Source organism: Chrysoperla carnea, chromosome 5, assembly GCF_905475395.1.
Source record: "Chrysoperla carnea chromosome 5, inChrCarn1.1, whole genome shotgun sequence".
Taxonomy (NCBI): Eukaryota; Metazoa; Arthropoda; class Insecta; order Neuroptera; family Chrysopidae; genus Chrysoperla; species Chrysoperla carnea.
Window position 1 is genome coordinate 2447396 of NC_058341.1, and position 19546 is coordinate 2466941.

Below are 19546 nucleotides of genomic sequence, written 5' to 3' on the forward strand. Positions count from 1 at the left end.
TAACAAATTTAATTATAATTTGATTCTATAAAAATTATAATTACAATAATTATAATTACAATATAATTATAATTACACAAAAATTGATTTTTTATTTTTTAGGAAAATGTATTTCAAAATAACTATGAAAATTTAAAACATACAGACGTTAAAATATTCATAAAATACACAGATTGTTAAATGTAGAAATAGTTGATATTTCAACGGGATATCCGTTCGTTGAGTCATTGAACATTCGTTACTTATAACATTTATTATTGAAAGAAAGTCAATACACATTCAATTCATGTTTAATGTTTTTTAAATTGAGTTTTTGAATTTTTTCCCCAATTTATTGACTAAAACTGCCACCAGTTACGGTAAAGTTTTTTATTTTCAATACGTAATGAGTTTACAAAACAAACTTAAAACTGTTTACTTAAAAGTTTTTTAATTTTACCTTTCAATCAAAATATAAATATCGAAAAAAATATACCAAAGTTTAAAATGTTCTAACAACGATATTTAGGAACAAAAAAAAAACCTATTATTTATATACAAAATTAAAAATCAATTTGTTTGAAGTGTTTATACAATTTATATAACATATATGGAATGTAAATTGCCTATATATTATTGAAAATATACAAAATTAAAAATCAATTTGTTTAAAGTGTTTATACATTTTATATAACATATATGAAATGTAAATTGCCTATATATTATCGAATTGCACGAACACACTTGTCAGCTTATGTCAGTTTTTATTAAGAATTTTAAATAAATCAATTTGGTAATATTGAACTTTTGTATAATTTTAACCATCCCGAAGCCCTTTTCCTCAAAATGCCCTTTTAATAAAATTTCCCAGTATTATATTAAGTTTCAATAAATTCCGAAAGAAAATTTTACAAAAAGATTTTTGTCTCCAAATTGGATTTAACTGATTTTCTAGAGATGCTACCTAAAATCCCGGCTAATAGATTAAACTAAAAGTTCCTTATCAGTAGTTATCGAAGCAGTTATGAAATATAGAAAATGAAACACGATTCAAAAAATTGTCAAGTGAAAATCCAAATTGCACTCTTTAAAAATCATATTGAGATCAGATAACAACAAAACAAATATTTAAAATAATTTCCTTGATCTATTTTCAGTAATTTCCATCCATAAACCATATAATAAAATAAACTTTATGAAAATTCCTACAATATTTTTATTTATTTTCATTGTTTATCATACATTACTTGTTTGGCATTGAAATTTTATTTAAAATTTATTTTTCACAAGGTTCAATTTAAACATAAAATTCTATTTGCTTTTATTTGCAAATTTGTGGAAAATGTCATTTTTATTACCTACTTTTTTAATTCTATTTAAAATTTTCTCAAAGAAAAGAGATAATAAAATAAAATTAACATTACTTAAGAAGGTCCTTTCGCCGCCAATGCTAGTTAAAAAATATTCGATTACAAGAAAAAATAATTTGTTTTGTAATACTTTAAATCATTATCTATCGTATAGTGAAGTATTTCTAAAATCTCATCAGTGTACACATTTTTGAAACACTCTGTGTGTATACACCTGCATTTGTCTATTTAAGTAGGAAAAATCTTAATAAAAATTCAATCTTGATTAAATAATTGTGATTACATAAAGATACGTAAAAAAATATAAATAAGTAAACATAATTAGTCATGATAAATATAAACTTACGAGCACAGCGCACCGCATTACACTGTAAAAAAAAGAATGAGAAGTGTCGTGGAACACCCGATAGAAACTATGTTTTTTCGGCCATTATAAATGTAGCGCTTACTTTTTTATTTACAAGATATTTTTCTGATAATTTAATGTATTTTAGAAGTCAAATTCTTGTAAAAAATTGTAATATTATTTAAAAAAAGACATACTTCTGGTTTAGTATTCTACCCAATATGTGCGTACATCGCCTACATCGGCTTTATCTCCCAACCCGAAAACAAATCAGAACAATAACGTGCAATAAGGAATGTAATTCCAAAACATTTCCATGCTTTTTTACTAGAAAAACCTAAAAAAACCTTATAGAATTCTTGAAACACCTTGTATTAAAATTACTGAAAATAAATTGCTATACTTTTTTTTTCAAATAGATCGTAAATAAATTTACAAATTTTTCTGACAGTGTACATAACTTGATAATGATTCAAATAGTTTTATTTAAGTGTACACTTTATAATTAGGTATTCCCAAGGTAATCTTCATATTCAAAGCATGACAATAATTGACTTATATATATTATGAATCTGATTATGTATTTATTAGATTCTAGAAAATAAGATTCTGGAAGTTATTCATCATGAAAATGCAACAAACACAAAAGCAAAATGTATATAATGATGAAGTCGACCTACTCATTTTGAAAAATGCATGCTTTATTTTTTTATAAAACAACTTTCTTATTTGATTTATGATTTATCAAATTAATGTAATTCGAATTAAAAAACTAGAAGTATAACAACTAATCGAAGTTAATTAATATTGAGACAAATATTTATAGTAAATAAGAAAAACAAATTTCTTCAACCATTTATTTTTACCACTTTTTTTTCCCCATTAATATAAAATTTATTCCATAATATAATACTTAAAAATCATTTTTACGAGTAAATAACGTCTAAATAATAAAAAACGTTTCGGGAATCCCTATGATGCAAACACAAGTGATTTTATTTTTATAAGAAATAATTTCCAAATTTAAAATTTTTGTTAATTTTTTTTTATCTACTTATAAAAAGTTATTTTAATTAGTAGAGACGCAGTTCGAGGTCTTATTAACTTTTGTCCATTGTTTTCTTTTGGTGATTCCTAAAGAAGGCATCGAATACATTTTCAAGAGTAAATATTTAGAACTTAAAAAGTGACTATTTTTCTTGCAAATCAAATAAAAAATTTTATTAATTAAAGAGAATTGAAAAAAAAATACATTCGAACCCGGACTTCTTGGATTCATGTCAAGCGCCCTACCAATTAGGCTATTCGAGTTATACACGCGAATGCAATTTTTTCAACTCAATGAATTTTTTAATTTGTTTATCCACTTATTTATTATTGTATTATTATTGGCATGAATCCAAGAAGTCCGGGTTCGACTGTATTTTTTTTTCAATTCTCTCTAATTTAGATAACTAGACAAGATATTTGTCAATATTTAGTTTACGCCTGCATGTATCATATTACATCAAAAATAATCGAATAGACCATGATGTAAATATCGTATGCATGATTAAATGTAAACAACAACAATAAGTAATAAGAATTTTATTGTTTAAAATATTGACATACGTAATATGTTTAAAGAAGTATTTTTCTGATTTTCAAAATAAATATTTATTAATCGCAATTTAATCATCAATTATTTATAATTCTCTTGACATATTTCTTAGAAATATTTAAATAATATTTACAGTCAAAAAAGTTTTTCCATATTAATCCGTCAAAACGTAATCTTAAAATAAACTCTCTATTGAAAAATTTCCACATTTTTTGACTTACGATAGAGTGATCCAAAACATGGAAAAGTTAAAATTACCCAACAAAAATCCAATACGACGACTAGAAGAATAATTCTCGAGATACCACAGAAAACCCTTCCCATACGCAAGCCTTATTTTTGGGACAATATTTGTTCCTTTATCGAGTTTTAGATGAAATTACAAAAAGCAAAGAATATTTTTGTATCCGGTTATACAAGGTCATTTTGACCCAAAAATATCTAAAAACGATTTCAGTTGATAATAATTGAATGAACAGTTTCTGATAAATTATCCAAAAATCCCCTACGAAGATGCATTTCTCAGATCGTACAAAACAATTGTCTAATTAGTCAAAATAACTGAATTCTTGTTACATTTACAAAAATTCAAAATAGTTTTTAACGACATAAATGTGTAAAAAAAAACTGGACCATTGACCGTTTCTGGTAGTTCAAAAAAATTTGTGTAAATTATAATAGAAAAAATGGAACTCATTTTGGAAGTTGATGAACTTTCGATTCGGTGATTACTACAAAAAAATAGGTTACATATTATGAAGATATGTTTTCAAACATGACTAATAATAAATAGATATTAAAAATTTGATTTATAACCCATAGACTGGCGTCAAAATAAAAAAATATTTCGTCTGATATTACCTGCTCATTTTTAAGTACCTGAATAATTAGAATACACTTGTATATTCAATAAAAAGGATTATAAAAACAAACCTGTAACGTGTAACACTGTAACCTTTACATTTAAGTAGTTTCAACCTTAAAATACAACGTTTATGGATTTAAAATGTGTTCAAAACTTCAAAAGTGTGTCCCCTATTTTTTTTTGAAATTTGTTGAGAATAAAAGACGGCTTAAGAGAAATAATAATAGTAATAAAATGAAATAATTTTAATTTTTACATACAATCAGGGTAGGATTAAGAATTCTAACTCCTTAAAATTAAACCAAAGTGTCGTAAAAGATCTTTAAATAAATGTAATTCAGTCAAGATCATTCCAAAATCTATCAACAGATTCTTAAAGCAAGGATTTTATTTTGAAATATTTGAATCATCAAATTAAAAGAAGAAAATTACCAGAACAATTTCTTGACGCAGAAAATTTTTTTCTTGTCTCAAAGAACAAGTGAACACGACATAACTTCCTTGTCAAAATAGATTCGGCCTTTACTCACCCTTTTTTCCAATTTTAAATGCGTTCTTAAAAAAAATTTAAAAAACCCACTAGAAATTTTTCAGGTACGGATTCCTTAACTCGCACTTGAAACGTATCCGAGAACATACTCCATGAAATTACCTTTTTCCACAGAGCCTATTCCAAACTGATCCGATTTGAGCCCTAACAGTACAGAACCCTAAAATATAAATCAGGATAAATCAGACATAAATTCAAAGCTTTCACAATCTACGGATAATGATTTTTGAGTTATGCGAGATACGAACACAGGCGTCACGCCAAATCTAGTTAATTTAGATTCAGGGACGTTTAAAATATAAAATTCCGTTGAAACTCAAAATATCAAATTTTTGCACGATTACTTTAAAAAAAAAAATACTAATTAAAAATCAAAAATTTGTTATTATTCTTCAAAATATTTCTGGCTTAAACGCTAATTAATAAATAATTTCTAAACACGCGATACACAAAACAAGTTTGATTATTAATTTTTTTTTTTGCAAAATGAAAATGAAATTGTTTGAATAAAGATGTTATTGACTCAGAAGGTTACACATACACGAACAAAAACAAATTTAATGAAAAAAAGTGCCCAAAAAATTTTCTGTGGACATTTCTTTGTTTGAAATAAGATCAAATCATCCGGTTCAAGAAAGTTTATTGTAAATATACGATATTTTATCTTTACAAGGACATTTCAGAAACTCACAACCTATTTTATACAGGTGGTATTTTTTAGAAGTGCATACATTCTTCTACCACAAATAATGGATGTACAAACTCGATTCTTATTTCCGTGAATATTAAGGAGGATAGAATATTTTAAGTAACGTCATAGTTCTGGATCTCAGATAATTTTTGGGTATCTTTCCTTATACTTTTTTAGAAATATTCTTAAAAAGTATACATGCATTTCTAAAAAATACTACCTGTATACGTGTAGGCAGTGTGCCATTAAATTTTGTCAAAACAATTTTTTTGGTCAAAGACTAAAAAAGCAATTAAAAATGAAACGACAACGAAGTGTATTGTGCGTCAGTAAGAATCATTAGACACTTCCGATTATGAATTTTGTCAATTGACGTAAAACTTTTTGATGATTAATTCACCAAACAGATTGCAGTTGATTGGATTGAATATGAAAATTGATGTATTCGTAGCGAAAATATTGATTGGGATTCCAAGATGTAAAAATTTCGCATACTTAAAAAAGTTTTTATAAAGTTTTCTAATAAATGAAAGCATGTTTTAAAAATATCTTTTTACATAATTTTTTTTTTAATTAAAAATTATAAACAAAACTATTGACATTATTAATTAAAATACAATCACACCTTCTGATTGGGTGCGAGCTCTGAAAACACAGACGATTGTATTTATCTCGATAATATTTATTTTTTCTTACTCATAAAAAGCAAATTACATATTGATTGTGAAATTTTTGTGTACAAAGCGTAGTTAATTCATCAATAAAATTATTACGAAATATAAGTGCAGTCAAAATAGATAATAAGGATACTTTTTACCCTACAGAATAATTATCCTGTGATTGAGATGTCACTAGGAGCTTATTTGACGACTCACTAATAAACCTCAAAATCATCTTCGAAAAAAAAAAGAAGCTTTTGGAAGCTCCAATACGACGTTTTTGTATTTAGATTTGTCTATTGACGGACACTAAGCTGTCACTAAGGTCGCCATTCTTTAAAGAAAAATTAAAGCCCATTCGTCAAATACGCCAAAAAAATGGATGGAGTGGGGAGGGGGGGGTGTGGCATCATGTTCTGACATCAGAATGGACCTAGAATAAGAATAAGAGATAGAATAACACCTTAAATTAGAAAGTTGATCCACATAAAAAAACGAAAAATTTTTGGAAAATCACTTTCGTAGGAAATGCGACTTAAACGTCATTATTGCATTTAATGATCCAACCTGTATATTTGGATCCATGCAAAAACTTTATCGATTCGTCATAATAACTAATTCGTTGGTTGTTATAAGCGATGTCACTGTAACCAATTTTGACTGTGTTTAAAAGTAAATAATGAATAATAACCTTGAAAAGAAAAAAATTATTTAAAAAAATTGATAATCTTACTGCATAGACAATTTTTATAATTAATAAATAAATAAACAAAAAATTATCTTTTTGAAAAATAATAACATATTTTATAAACAAATTCTTCATTAATTTTAGTTATGACGCACTTTTTACAAAAAGAAAAATCTAATTCTAATAGATCTGTAGAATCTTGGACCTCGTAAATTCCTCGTCATTTTTTTTATATAAAAAAGATTGGCTTGAAAAAATTTATAAAATAATTTTGCAATAATCTTTATGCCAACGTAGATGAGAAGGAAATTGTTATACCATGTATATATGAAATATACATAGTATATTAAGTTTAGTCCCAAGTTTGTAACGCTTAAAAATAATGATGCTAGGAAAAAAATTTTGTCATAGGTGTTCATAAAATCACCTAATTAGTCCATTTCCGGTTGTCCGTTCGTCCGTCTGTGGACACGATAACTCAAAAACGAAAAAAGATATCGAGCTGAAATTTTTACAGCGTACTAAGGACGAAAAAAGTGAGGTCAAGTTCGTAAATGAGCATGATAGGTCAATTGGGTCTTGGGTCCGTAGGACCCATCTTGTAAACCGTTAGAGATAGAACAAAAGTTCATATGTAAAAAATATTCCTTATCAAAAATTAAACAACTTTTGTTTGAAACATTTTTTCGTAAACATCACTGTTTACCCGTGAGGGCGCTAATTAGGCGGAAATTTTATAATATGTACTATACTTGATTATTAGTTATGTATATGTCACATGTTTGTATGTGTAATGTGATAAAGAAATCAGCACTGACTATGCATGGTATTTCAACAATTAACTCAGTCAATTGTTTGTTTTCACTTGTTTTTTTTAAAATTAGGTCAAAGTCAAATCTCACATTTTCTTCACTATCACAAATGTTGTTATGAATATACTAATAATTGGATTTTTTACTTGAAAAAACGTTGTCGTCAACAAGTTAATGGGAGTGTTTGCAACATTATCGTTTAGTACCCTACGGGAATTTTATTCATTCTAGAAAACATTTTAATTATATGAAAAATCTAATCTGTTTTTCTTGTTTCATTTTATTATATAAAATAATTGACTGTTAAGGTCGGCCTTAATAATCAACATACTACTGCAAAATGGCATACTTGTAGTAATTCGACGACGAATTACCTTAATTAAATCAAATTTTCCTTCTTGGAGTGAATCAATTTTCATAAAATCTAGTGACCACATGACCACGTTACTTTTTTGTGCACACCTTTTTTTAACTTGTATACTTGTGTGCTGTCGACAAAACATCTATTGTTTGAAACTGACAATAACCTAACGGACACAGCAAACTATACAACACGTACTAACCTCGTACAAATAAAAGATGTGTAATCGTTACCCACCGATATAGAATTATTCAGCCAAGCAAATAACTTCATATCACGTCCTCGGTGACTAGATAGTACGTATAACACAGACAAAGCATCTATTGTTTGAAACTGACAATAACTTGACAAACACAGCACCACTATATACAATAAACACAACTTTTTCAAAACTCTACATTTATTCTCAACCATATTTTCTTGTCAAGAAAAGTACAAAGTACAAAATTTCCTTCTTCATTCATGTGTGATTTTTTAAAATTGACGTTAAAAATTACACGATTAAATTCCAATTAAATCACTCGCGGTTTTTTTTTTTTTAAATGTCGTTAAATCTGTTATCTGCGGTGATTCCGGACAAAATTATTTAATTGATTCGGGAAAAACGTGATGAATTACTTCATTTAAACTATGAATAATTGATATTATACTGCGGTATCTTAATATTCTTCGTATTTATTGTGTGCATGTACGTATCTTTTGTGGGGATATCATGTTAGGGGTACAAAGAAAATAAAAAATTAACAATGGGGAAGGAAAAGTTTACACTATTTTGAATTATAAATGGAAAATTTTAGTCAAATTCATGAACAGAATGGTCCCAAATTGAGAAAAAATTGAAATCAATCTCTATAATCAAGATAGGACCGACAATCCCCTCCCCCCTGTGAATCCAATATTTCATTTCCTATTTGATTGAATCATAGAATAAATTTTCGATAGTTTCATATTTGTCCACTCTTTCAATTTTTCCCTATACCACTTTATGGAGTTTACAAAATCATTTTACTAGGATGCATCTTCAAAGAACAGAAAAATCTGTATAAATAGAGAAAGTGTCTGTATTTTTCAGAGGAGAGAACGTTCTAGAAAGAATTTACGAAATGAAGAAATTAAACTAAAAAGTGAATCAAATTTTTAAATGCAAGCATATTTAGAATTTTTTTACTGCTATTATTATGCACTATTTCATATTTTGCTTTTTACGGCCTAATAATTGATTCTTTTCAAAGAAACAATATATTCAACCTATTTATTTAAAAATGAATATTAAATTTTAATTTTTATGACTATTGTAACATTTTTAGCAGTAACTGTATTTATTATTGTTTTATTATTATATAACGATAACAATATAATATCAAATAAACATACATAACGATACAAGGCTTATCAAAATTATCGAACCAAAGAAGACACATATATTTACTCATTATATTTTCATTTTTAAGCAGTGATATACTGATTTTCTTGAAATAAAGATTGAAAAAAAAATCCACATCAAAATGGTTTTCTATAATTTGTTTAGTTTTTAGGGTTCTACGTCCGTCTTTCAACAGACTGTATCTCATAAAGCACAAGTGCTTGTCGAACTCGAACACGAAGGGGTTTCGTAGTTCTTTTTCTTTCTTTTACAAAAGTATTAAAAAAAGTATGGTGTTACATATTGTAGGACAGTACGGGAACCATCGTATGTGAGTCCGACTTCCACCGAAATATTTTGTAAATGACAGCGTAAAAGCTAATTATACCATGTATTTATGAAATATATCAAGGTATACTAAGTTTAGTCCCAAGTTTGTAACGCTTAAAAATGTTGCAAACAAAATTTTAGTATAGGTGTTCATAAAATCAACTAATTAATCCATTTTCGATTATCTGCCTGCCTGACAACACGATAACTCAAAAACCGTTAGAGATAGAACAAAAGTTGAAATGTAAAAAATGTTCCTTATACAAAAATAAACAACTTTTGTTCCCAACTTTTTCTCGTAAACATCACTGTTTATCCGTGAGAGCGCAAATTATACAGTATGCATTATTTGAAAATAGCAGTAATGTGTGTGTGACATGTATGTATGTATGTCCGGCTTTCTAAGAGTGGCAATCTCTCTTTACTTACATGACGTGAAAAACAAATGATTCCTTAAGCACTGTCTATATATGGTATTTCAACAGTTAACTCAGTCAATTGTTTATTTTCACTTGTTATAAATAGAGATCGTGTTCTCTTATTTACAACAATGGGGAAGCATTTCAAAATTACTCACATGGTGTGATTCACACGCCTTCCTTGGTCTTGAAAATTTATGAGAGAAGAACCAAAAATATAAGATCAAGTGTGCAAGACAGAGGTAGTCGATGATTGCAGGACCAAGACTAATCTATAAGAAAAAGATCAAAGTACAGATTTGAGAGTGTGGTAAGACAAAAAGAGTTCAAATTAAGTTTGTTTTGGCCTAGATGATCATCATCTGTAAACAGATGATTACTCATTGATATTTTTTTACCTAAAATCCCGCTGCATAAATTAGACCCAACATTTATTCACAGTATTCTCACCTACAAGGAAAACAATCAATCAATAAATAAATAAAAAAACCGGTCTCAAACTTTTTACCCGCATTGTATTTGTTTTTTTTTTCTTTTTCAAAACAGTTAGTTGAACTAAAAATATTGCAAACTTTTTTTTTCTGTACAATAATTCATTATGTGTTGTACCTTCTTGTTACTTGTTTAATATACTTTACCTAGTCATGCTAAACTAGTCTCACTCAGTCTGTGTAACTCTGTACTAAAAAGTACCAACATATACAATAAATTATATTTCCTCATGTGCGCTCATGTGCGTTTTTAGTCTGTTTTACTTCAACTTAGTATTCACTTATGTGTATGGAAGTTTATTAAGTCCGTCATTCTTAGACTTAAGTTGAGTCAATGCATTCAAGTGTATTTTAACATCAACAATACAGTTAACTCACATCAAAATGTGTGAAATTTAAGTGTTACTACATTACTTAATTTAAGTGAGTTTTTTATACAAATATGTGAAAGTCATTTTTAGTGATTGCTGCGCGTTGCGTTTTTTTTTAAATGTTTTTCTGTGACTATGGAAAAAAAGTTTTGTTTCTAGTGCAATAATATGTTAGTGTTTTTGAAATGTTTTGCAAAATTATTTAGAAATTATCATAAATTTATGATTGTTTTTATTAAATAATTATAAAAAGTGTAGAAAAGAAAAGATTCCACCCAAAAATGTTATTTTATCGTATTTATAAACGTTTAAAACGTACAATTTATCGACGGAAGAAAGTGATTTATAAATTTTTACAGGTTTGATTTTATAATTTTCTATTTATTGATTTAATAACAAAAACATAACTTTCACTTCTTATTTATTGAGTGTAATAGTTTTATAATATCTATTTGGTCTTGTTTATTTTAGACCGTTAGATTATATGATCGATTAGGATGCGATTTTTTTTTTATGAAGGTAATTGAAGAATATGTCGATGATAACTAAAAGAGGGGGGGGGACTTGCGAATCAAAATAATTTAAGCGCCTCTGGGACCTGGAATTACCTTTGATTTATTTGACTAAGTATAATCATAATTGACCTCTCATTGTCTTACGATCTATTTAATCAATCGCATGTTTATGAGATTTTCAATTAAATTTTGATTCCTCGTTTTAAATCAAGGATAAATTTGTTAATTAAAAAGGAGGTTCCTGATATGTGGTGTATGATTAATTTTAGATAAAAATAGGAAGGATAGTTATTCGATTAGATAATCGTATTATGTAATATTATTAAAGGTAATTAATCAATATAACTAATAACATTGGTTTAATTATATCATTTTATAAATACCGGCTGTTTGAAAATTATGCATACTGATCCTAGATTGTACTTCAAACTGTATTGTTCCCCCCGACCAAACTCCCGAACAAAAAAAAGGCATTAAATTATAATGAATTATTTTTCAAATATTTTATATTAAAATAATTTTGTTTAGTTTTTGAGTAATATTTTTTTCTGGGAATAGAAGAATAAAAATCGTCATCGAACCAAAAAAGAAATACCATAATATTATTAATTTTATTTCCTTTTTTTTTTTATTATTTTCTATGAATTAAAAACTCTTGGAAATTTTGTGTATAAAAACAATAAAAAATACAACGAGTTTTCCATTAAGAATGTCTGAATTTTAAACTCAAACAAGTTGTATATTAGGTATGTGTAAAATATTCTGTGATTCGAAAGTTCAAAATTTTTTATTTCGTTGTATACTCTTAATGGGAAACCCATTCAGGCATAATAAATTGAATCATCGACACTGTGGTCTGTCTATTCAAAAACCATTTGGGGAATATCCTATTAAAAAATTTACCGGTTACAGTGCGGTTTTTATGCATATGATTTCCCGTTGAATATTCGTAAACCTCCCACTTTGAAATATGATTCATTTATGGCTAACATTGACTTTGATCTAAATTTGGTCATAAGCGTGTAGTGTTTCCAATGTGTCATGATACTCATGATTTATTCCGCCGTTTACGGGAAATTTTGCGAATTTTATTTCTTCATAATTTCAGAGGCGGATTCAGAAATTTTGTGCCCGGGGGCAGTTTCAAAAAAAAATTAATAAACATATACTAATAAAGACCTTCTTTTTAACCCCCGAACCAAAAAAGCGTTGTGTGTGTGTGTGTCTGTCTGTGGCATCGTAGCACCTAAACGGATAAACCGAAATTGCTTAGAAACGAAAAATTGCTGTACAATTCTCGCCTGCTTTTAAAATTTAATACACAAGTAATTGCAAAGGTGATAAAAATGCATTTTTAAAAAACACATAAATTTAAATTTAGATTCCAAGGTACTACACTTTCACCTTTATATTATTTTATAGATTATAACATATAATAAAATATAATATTTTGAGAGTGACCCCATTTTTTTTAGATATTTTTTTGTAAACTTCTAACTAAATATTAGTTGAATGTTGTTGAATTTAGTTTCTATGAAGAATAATATTTCGTAAAATGCTTTTAAATTTTATGTTGATATATATTTGTTTTAATATATCCCCCTCCAATCTAATTGCATCATGACATTTTAGTTAAGTTTAGATTTTTATATATTTTATTTACATAAATTTTGCAATATTTTAATAATTAACTACTTAAGTATATACTTAATAGTTGATTCATTTAATTATGTACCATTATTATTATCTTGACCCTCAAATCAAAATAACTCATTACTTTTTTTTGAAAGGGCACAAATTATGAAATAACTTTAAAAATACCAACTGATTATCTCTTATTTGGTTCAGGCATAATAATTGACGTCCTTTCAGAAAAACTGGAAGATTAAGAGCAGGCATGGGCAAACGTGACTTACAGAAGTCCCTCGGACTCCTAACTTAACATACGAGTAAGACAGCGACAACCTAAAATACCTTTTTTAATTTGATACTTGTGTGCTGTCGACAAAACATCTATTTTTTGAAACTGACAATAACCTAACGGACACAGCAAACTATACAACACGTACCAACCTCGTAACAATAAAAGATGTGTAGTCGTTACCCACCGATATAGAATTATTCAGCCAAGCAAAGAACTTCATATCACGTCCTCGGTGACTAGATAGTACGTATAACACAGACAAAGCATTTATTGTTTGAAACTGACAATAACCATGACAAACACAGCAACACTATATACAATACACACAATTTTTTTTTTTAAATTCGAAAATTTTCATGCCTGGCTCATGTCTCTTTAACAGGGACACGGAAAATTTTAAAATTGAGGAATACTTCTTAAGGCTGAGATTCAAATAAAAAGATAATTTCATAAAAAATGTGAAAATTATTTTGTGCGATATTCAATTTTCCAGAGTTCAAATTGTTGTACTATAAGGAGACGAGTTCAAATTAATCGCCGTTTAAATTTCCCAAGTTCAAATTGTTGTTCAATATATTAAATATTTAAACACGTGTAAAGAAAATTTGTAACTGTAAAATTTTGTTGACAAGTCTCTCACTCATGCAATAATAACGCGCATCACTTGATTCGTGCTTCTTTGCCAAAGAAAAAAAATCTGTTTTAAAAGATTTCCATTTAAAAGAATGAATTTGATATTCGTTTTAACTCGAAAATGACCTTCAAGGTCCAAATCCTTAGTCCTCCTTGTATTCATACTTTTGGGATACCCTGTTATTATTTAATAACTACAAAAACTGTATGTGGTCATGGTTCGGGAAATTTTCTTTAAAAAATTATATGAGTAATCATTCAGACGAAATTAATATCTAAATAAAATTTCCTTAACCTCTAATGTGATTGGGGTAAACGACTCCAAATATACAGAGATGTGCTTTAAGAGTGCTAATAAATAAAAACGAGGAAAAAAAAGCCTTAACAGGAAAAAAAATCATTTTTGAATTACTTCATTGATGACAAATGATTTCATTTAAAATTTGTAAAAAAGAAACAATTGACTGAGTTAATTGATGAAATATCCTGTATAGAAAGTGTTGAATGCCAAAGCTTGCATTATTTTTGATAAATTAGAAGAGTTTATAAAACCAACAGAATTATGGCTGTCTTTCGGCCCCCATTTATTTGGTTGTTGAAAATTTTCTAGAATTTTTTCGTTTTTCAAGAATGTTTCACAAGACTTTACAAGCCCCAATTGACCTATGTTGCTCATTTACGAACTCAATCTCACTTTTTACGTCCTGAGTACCCTATAAATATTTCAACTTGATATCTCTTTTCGTTTTTGAGTTATCGTGATGACAAACAACCGGAAATGGACTAATTAGGTAATTTTAAGAACACCAATACCAAAATTTTATTCGTTTCATCAATATTTCTAAGCGTTACAAACTTGATTATATATTTCATATACACAGGGTATAAAATACCAATGAAAATCATATCCAGAAATGGGCGACTTTTCTTTTAGTTTTTGATTAATAGATCAATTTATAAAACAAAACTAATGAGGGTCCTTTTTTTTTTTTTGCAGGCATATTTACAATCAAATAAAGATAAGGATGAAGTTTCAATGCTTGTAGCCGCAAAAACTGGTGGTGCAACACCATTAGTAATTGCTTGTCGAAATGGACATTTTGCTGTTGCGGAATACCTCATTGAACGATGTAAAGCAGATATTGAACAACCCGGATCAGGTTTGTACCAAAAATACTTATCGTTTGTTATGCTTTCACGCAAAAACTACGGAATTCAATATAAAAAGGGGGGAGGGGAGCTGAGAAGTTGAGATCCATAAAAGATATTTCCTTGACACAAAAATAGATTTTCATCCCATTAGTTTCATTTGGAGAGGCTGTAGAAGAGAACAAAGCCATTATTATCAACTTTTCTGGGATATTAATTGATTGATTGTATATTGTTTTCTTTTTCAGTTACGTTTGATGGAGAAACAATTGAAGGTGCGCCCCCGCTGTGGTGTGCAGCAGCTGCAGGTCATTTTGAAGTTGTACGTTTACTGGTAGAGCATGGTGCTAACGTAAACAGTACAACACGTACAAATTCAACACCGTTGAGAGCAGCATGCTTTGACGGACACTTTGAAATAGTTAAATATTTAATAACACATGGTGCAGATATTGAAGTGGCGAATCGACATGGTCATACCTGTTTAATGATCGCCTGTTATAAGGGACATATCAGGATAGCAAAATTTTTATTAGCTTTAAAAGCGGATGTAAATAGGAAAAGTGTTAAAGGGAATACAGCTTTACATGATTGTGCAGAGTCTGGTAGCTTAGAAATACTTAAATTACTTATTGAACATGGTGCAACTATGGATGTAGACTCTTATGGTAAGTACAAAATTTTCCATACCAAAATTTTTTCCATACTTAATAAATCGCAGTGCCTACAAAAGATACCAAGAAATTTAAAATTGTGTACTGCCCTTTTTTCTGAAATTGACAAGATAAATACTTAAAATAATAATAATGACAAGATACCCTAAAAATTCAAAGGAAATGTGACTTGAAAAAAGAAAATTCCAACGAAGATCATCTATGATAAATAACTCTGACTTCCAGTTCAATTTTCAAGGTTCTTTGAAACCAAATGCCCTTCTAACTCAACAATTTTTGTCTCGATAATTTTTTTGCTGATTCTTGCATCTTTCTTAAAAATTTGGTTTTGATTTGTTTTAGGAATGACACCACTTTTAGCTGCAAGTGTTACCGGCCATAATCATATTGTAGAATACTTAATTAAATTTCCAAACTTAGTCACACGAGAAGAACGAATTGATGCTTTAGAATTATTAGGTGCAACTTATGTTGATAAAAAACGTGATATGATTGGTGCATTAGATTTATGGAAACGAGCTATGGATGAAAGGTAATTACAATTTTAATTCCAACATAAACAAAGGCGTAACCAGTCTTAAAATAGCATCTTTTACCCGGAGACGTCTCGTCTTTAGATGGCCTTTTATTCTCGAGGAGGGTACAGTAGGTGCCAGGGATTTGTGTACACCTCTTATGTATTATTATTAATCGAAATTTTTCTATTTACAGATTTGAAGAAAATCAAATAGCTTTACGAAAACCCACAGATATTGAAACAGTTCCCGCATACGACCACACAAAAGAATTTACAAACAAAGAAGAATTAGAAGAATTAATGGCAGACCCAGATGAAATGCGAATGCAGGCATTAGTAATTCGAGAACGTATATTAGGACCAGCACATCCAGACACTAGTTATTACATCCGATATCGAGGCGCTGTTTACGCGGATGCTGGTAAATTCAACCGTTGTATAGAATTGTGGAACTACGCATTAGATATGCAACAATCGATGTTGGAACCATTAAATCCAATGACACAAAGCTCTCTGTTCTCGTTCACCGAACTGTTTTCATTTATGATGGGCGAAGAAGGTCGACCTACAACTCGTGGACGAGTTGTACCACCAATTGAATTTTTAGAACTAATACGTGTTTTTCATAAATCAGTGCGTGAAGTTGAGCTTGGCAATCAAATGTTAGATAAAGTTTCACATTTGGAACGTGATGTGACGTGCTTAACTCGTGTGTTAGTTATAACCTTACATTTAGCGTGTTTATTAACGAGACTCTTAGATCATCCAAGTTGTGACGAGAAAATTTCACAAGTGATTCATCGTCAAGTATATACGTTAGTGAAATTACGTGTGCGTAGTCGATTAGGACGGACTGCATTACATTTAGCGTGTTGTCGTGAAGCGGCACTTGTTGGTCGATATCCAGCTTGCCAATTTCCCGCGCCACATTTAGCGAAAGTATTATTAAAAGTCGGTGCCGATGTGAATGCCAAAGATGAAGAGGGTAACACACCGTTACATTTAGCCGCTCTAGCACGTCCATGTCCCGCTAGTTTAGCTGAAACGTTGTTATCGAATGGTGCACATATTGATGAAACGAACAATGACGGAGACACCTTCGAAAGTCTACTAAAAGGTCAACAAGTGCATGAACTAGTGAATAGTGCAAAGTACACAAGACTGAGTTGTATGGCGGCCAGAGTTATACGACGACATCAAATCCCCTACAAAGGAGTTGTACCCCTAGCACTGGAAGCGTTCGTTTCGAGTCATTGACTGTATTTTTTAGGAAATAATTTTTATTATTAATTATTTAAAAAAGAAAATGTGCAAACAAAAAACGTTTTCTCCCCTTGATTTTTTGTGTCGGGGAAAAATATATTATTGTATATTTTCCACGTTGTTGTTTGAAACAGATAATTAAATAATAAAATATTTGTGTATAAAAGAAAATTCGATGACAAAAATTTATTTACCTGAAAATCGACTAAAAACACTCAAAACCGGTTATAACGACACCAGTTGCGATCGATAGTTCGTTGTTAGCGATATATAAATATCAGACGAAAAATTAAATTTCGTTCGTCAAAGTTGGAAAACCAAAGACTTGACTAGGTTTACATTTTTCTTCGGAGGAAATTGATTACAGTGAAACATCCATACCTTTTTGGAAACCAATTCGTACTACAAAAAAAATAACGACTGTCATTTACAACAGTTAGTCGCTCTACGTTTAAAAGAATATATATTGGTCGTTATAAATAACTAATAGAAATTGTGGACGCTGTAACAGATATGTCGTTTTATCCGATGTTGTTATAAAAGTTTGTTCAAATATGGGTTCAATTTGGACCTAGCAAATTTTAATCGTAATAAACGATTCGTCGCTATATACAATGTCGCTATAACCAATTTTGACTGAACATTGTTTAAAGAATTTTTTTTTCGTATTAAAATAATTAAAAAAAGTATTTGCTGTTAAATTATTAAAGAAAGTTTGGATACCATTGAGATATAAATATTGAGAGGACATAGGAAAATGGAAAATTTATACAAGGAATTAAGTAAAATGCAGCTTTTAAATTAGTATTTTTTCGAAACGGAAACTATTATCACATTTCCATTCAATTATTTTCCAACACGGTGGCCACAAAACGGGAAAATCTGAAATGTAATTGATTGGGAATAATTTTGACAATCAGGGAAATTTAACCCTTCAGACTGGTTGTCTTTTCTACCACAATCAATTCTTGTGATGAGAAAAAAAAAATTTTGTACGCTATTGCGCAAACGCCAAGAGCAAAATTTCAAATTTTGTTCAAACGTGGAGGGGGTACCATAAGTAAACTGGAAAGAATTACAAAACCGAAAAATTATGAAAATATATTATTTTTTTTAAATTCCAATTTCCATGCGTCTCAGTGTATTTATTGGGTCAATCTATAAATCAGACCTAAATTATTAATTCATTGGTGAATAACATTCATTTTACAGCTTTAGGAGAATATCGAAATTTGTTAGTGAAATTGCCAAAGATATCTACATTTGGTATTCATAACGAGCCAAAGTAGATTTCGCATAAAAATTTACAAAACTATGTATTGCGGACTAAAGAAAATTTTCTTCAATTTACCGTCTATTTTGAGCAACGATTTTATCTGAATTTTAGTGGTTTCAATTTAAAAGCGAGAGGAAGAGGGTTCTGTAATTCATTTAATTTTACGGCTGTGAATAATAAAGAAAATGGATTTTCCTCTCCCAAAAAAAAAAAAGATCTTAAACTACCTATCATTTGAAAAACTAAAGTGTTTTTGTAACTGTATTTTTGTTTGGTAATATTTTTCACTGAAAATGGAAAGATGCGAATGTTTGTAAACTATTCTCAACAATCAGTTATCGAAAATTTACTGAATACAAATCAAAAAACTTTTGTCACATGACGTAACGTTATATTTATGACGTAACCACATAAATATAAACGTGGCCATTGTTTAAAATGATTTCAGTTTGTTAGATAATCAAAAATGTACAGCGTCCATCTGTAAAAATGTCTAAAAAATTCTCTATTGAATTTTTTATAAAATATATATTTCATAATAAAAATAAAGAAAAAGTTTTAAAAAAAAGTTGTATAAAAAGTAAAATAAATACGTCTAAGGTCTGACGTGTAGTATTTGTCAGTTAAAATCAAGAGTAGCAGTTTTGTAATAACTTTCAAATACTATCGTTGACCCTAGACTTTTTGATATTTTGTGATA

At 28.8% G+C, this 19546-nt stretch overlaps 1 protein-coding gene across 2 annotated transcripts in view; it reads left to right on the forward strand.

Annotated features, from left to right (window-relative positions):
- Positions 1-19342, forward strand: part of LOC123301884 (protein fem-1 homolog CG6966) — a 73458-nt gene extending 54116 nt beyond the window's left edge. The window contains exons 1-5 of one of the 2 annotated variants that reach the window (XM_044884834.1): positions 11148-11254; positions 14965-15127; positions 15365-15784; positions 16133-16322; positions 16502-19342. In XM_044884834.1, the coding sequence (XP_044740769.1) occupies positions 11177-11254; positions 14965-15127; positions 15365-15784; positions 16133-16322; positions 16502-17564 (1914 nt within the window). In that variant the 5' untranslated portion in view covers positions 11148-11176 and the 3' untranslated portion in view covers positions 17565-19342. Of the gene's footprint in view, positions 1-11147; positions 11255-14964; positions 15128-15364; positions 15785-16132; positions 16323-16501 lie in introns of those variants that run through there. The other variant, XM_044884833.1, reaches the window with a different exon arrangement.
- Positions 19343-19546: the final 204 nt, after the last annotated feature.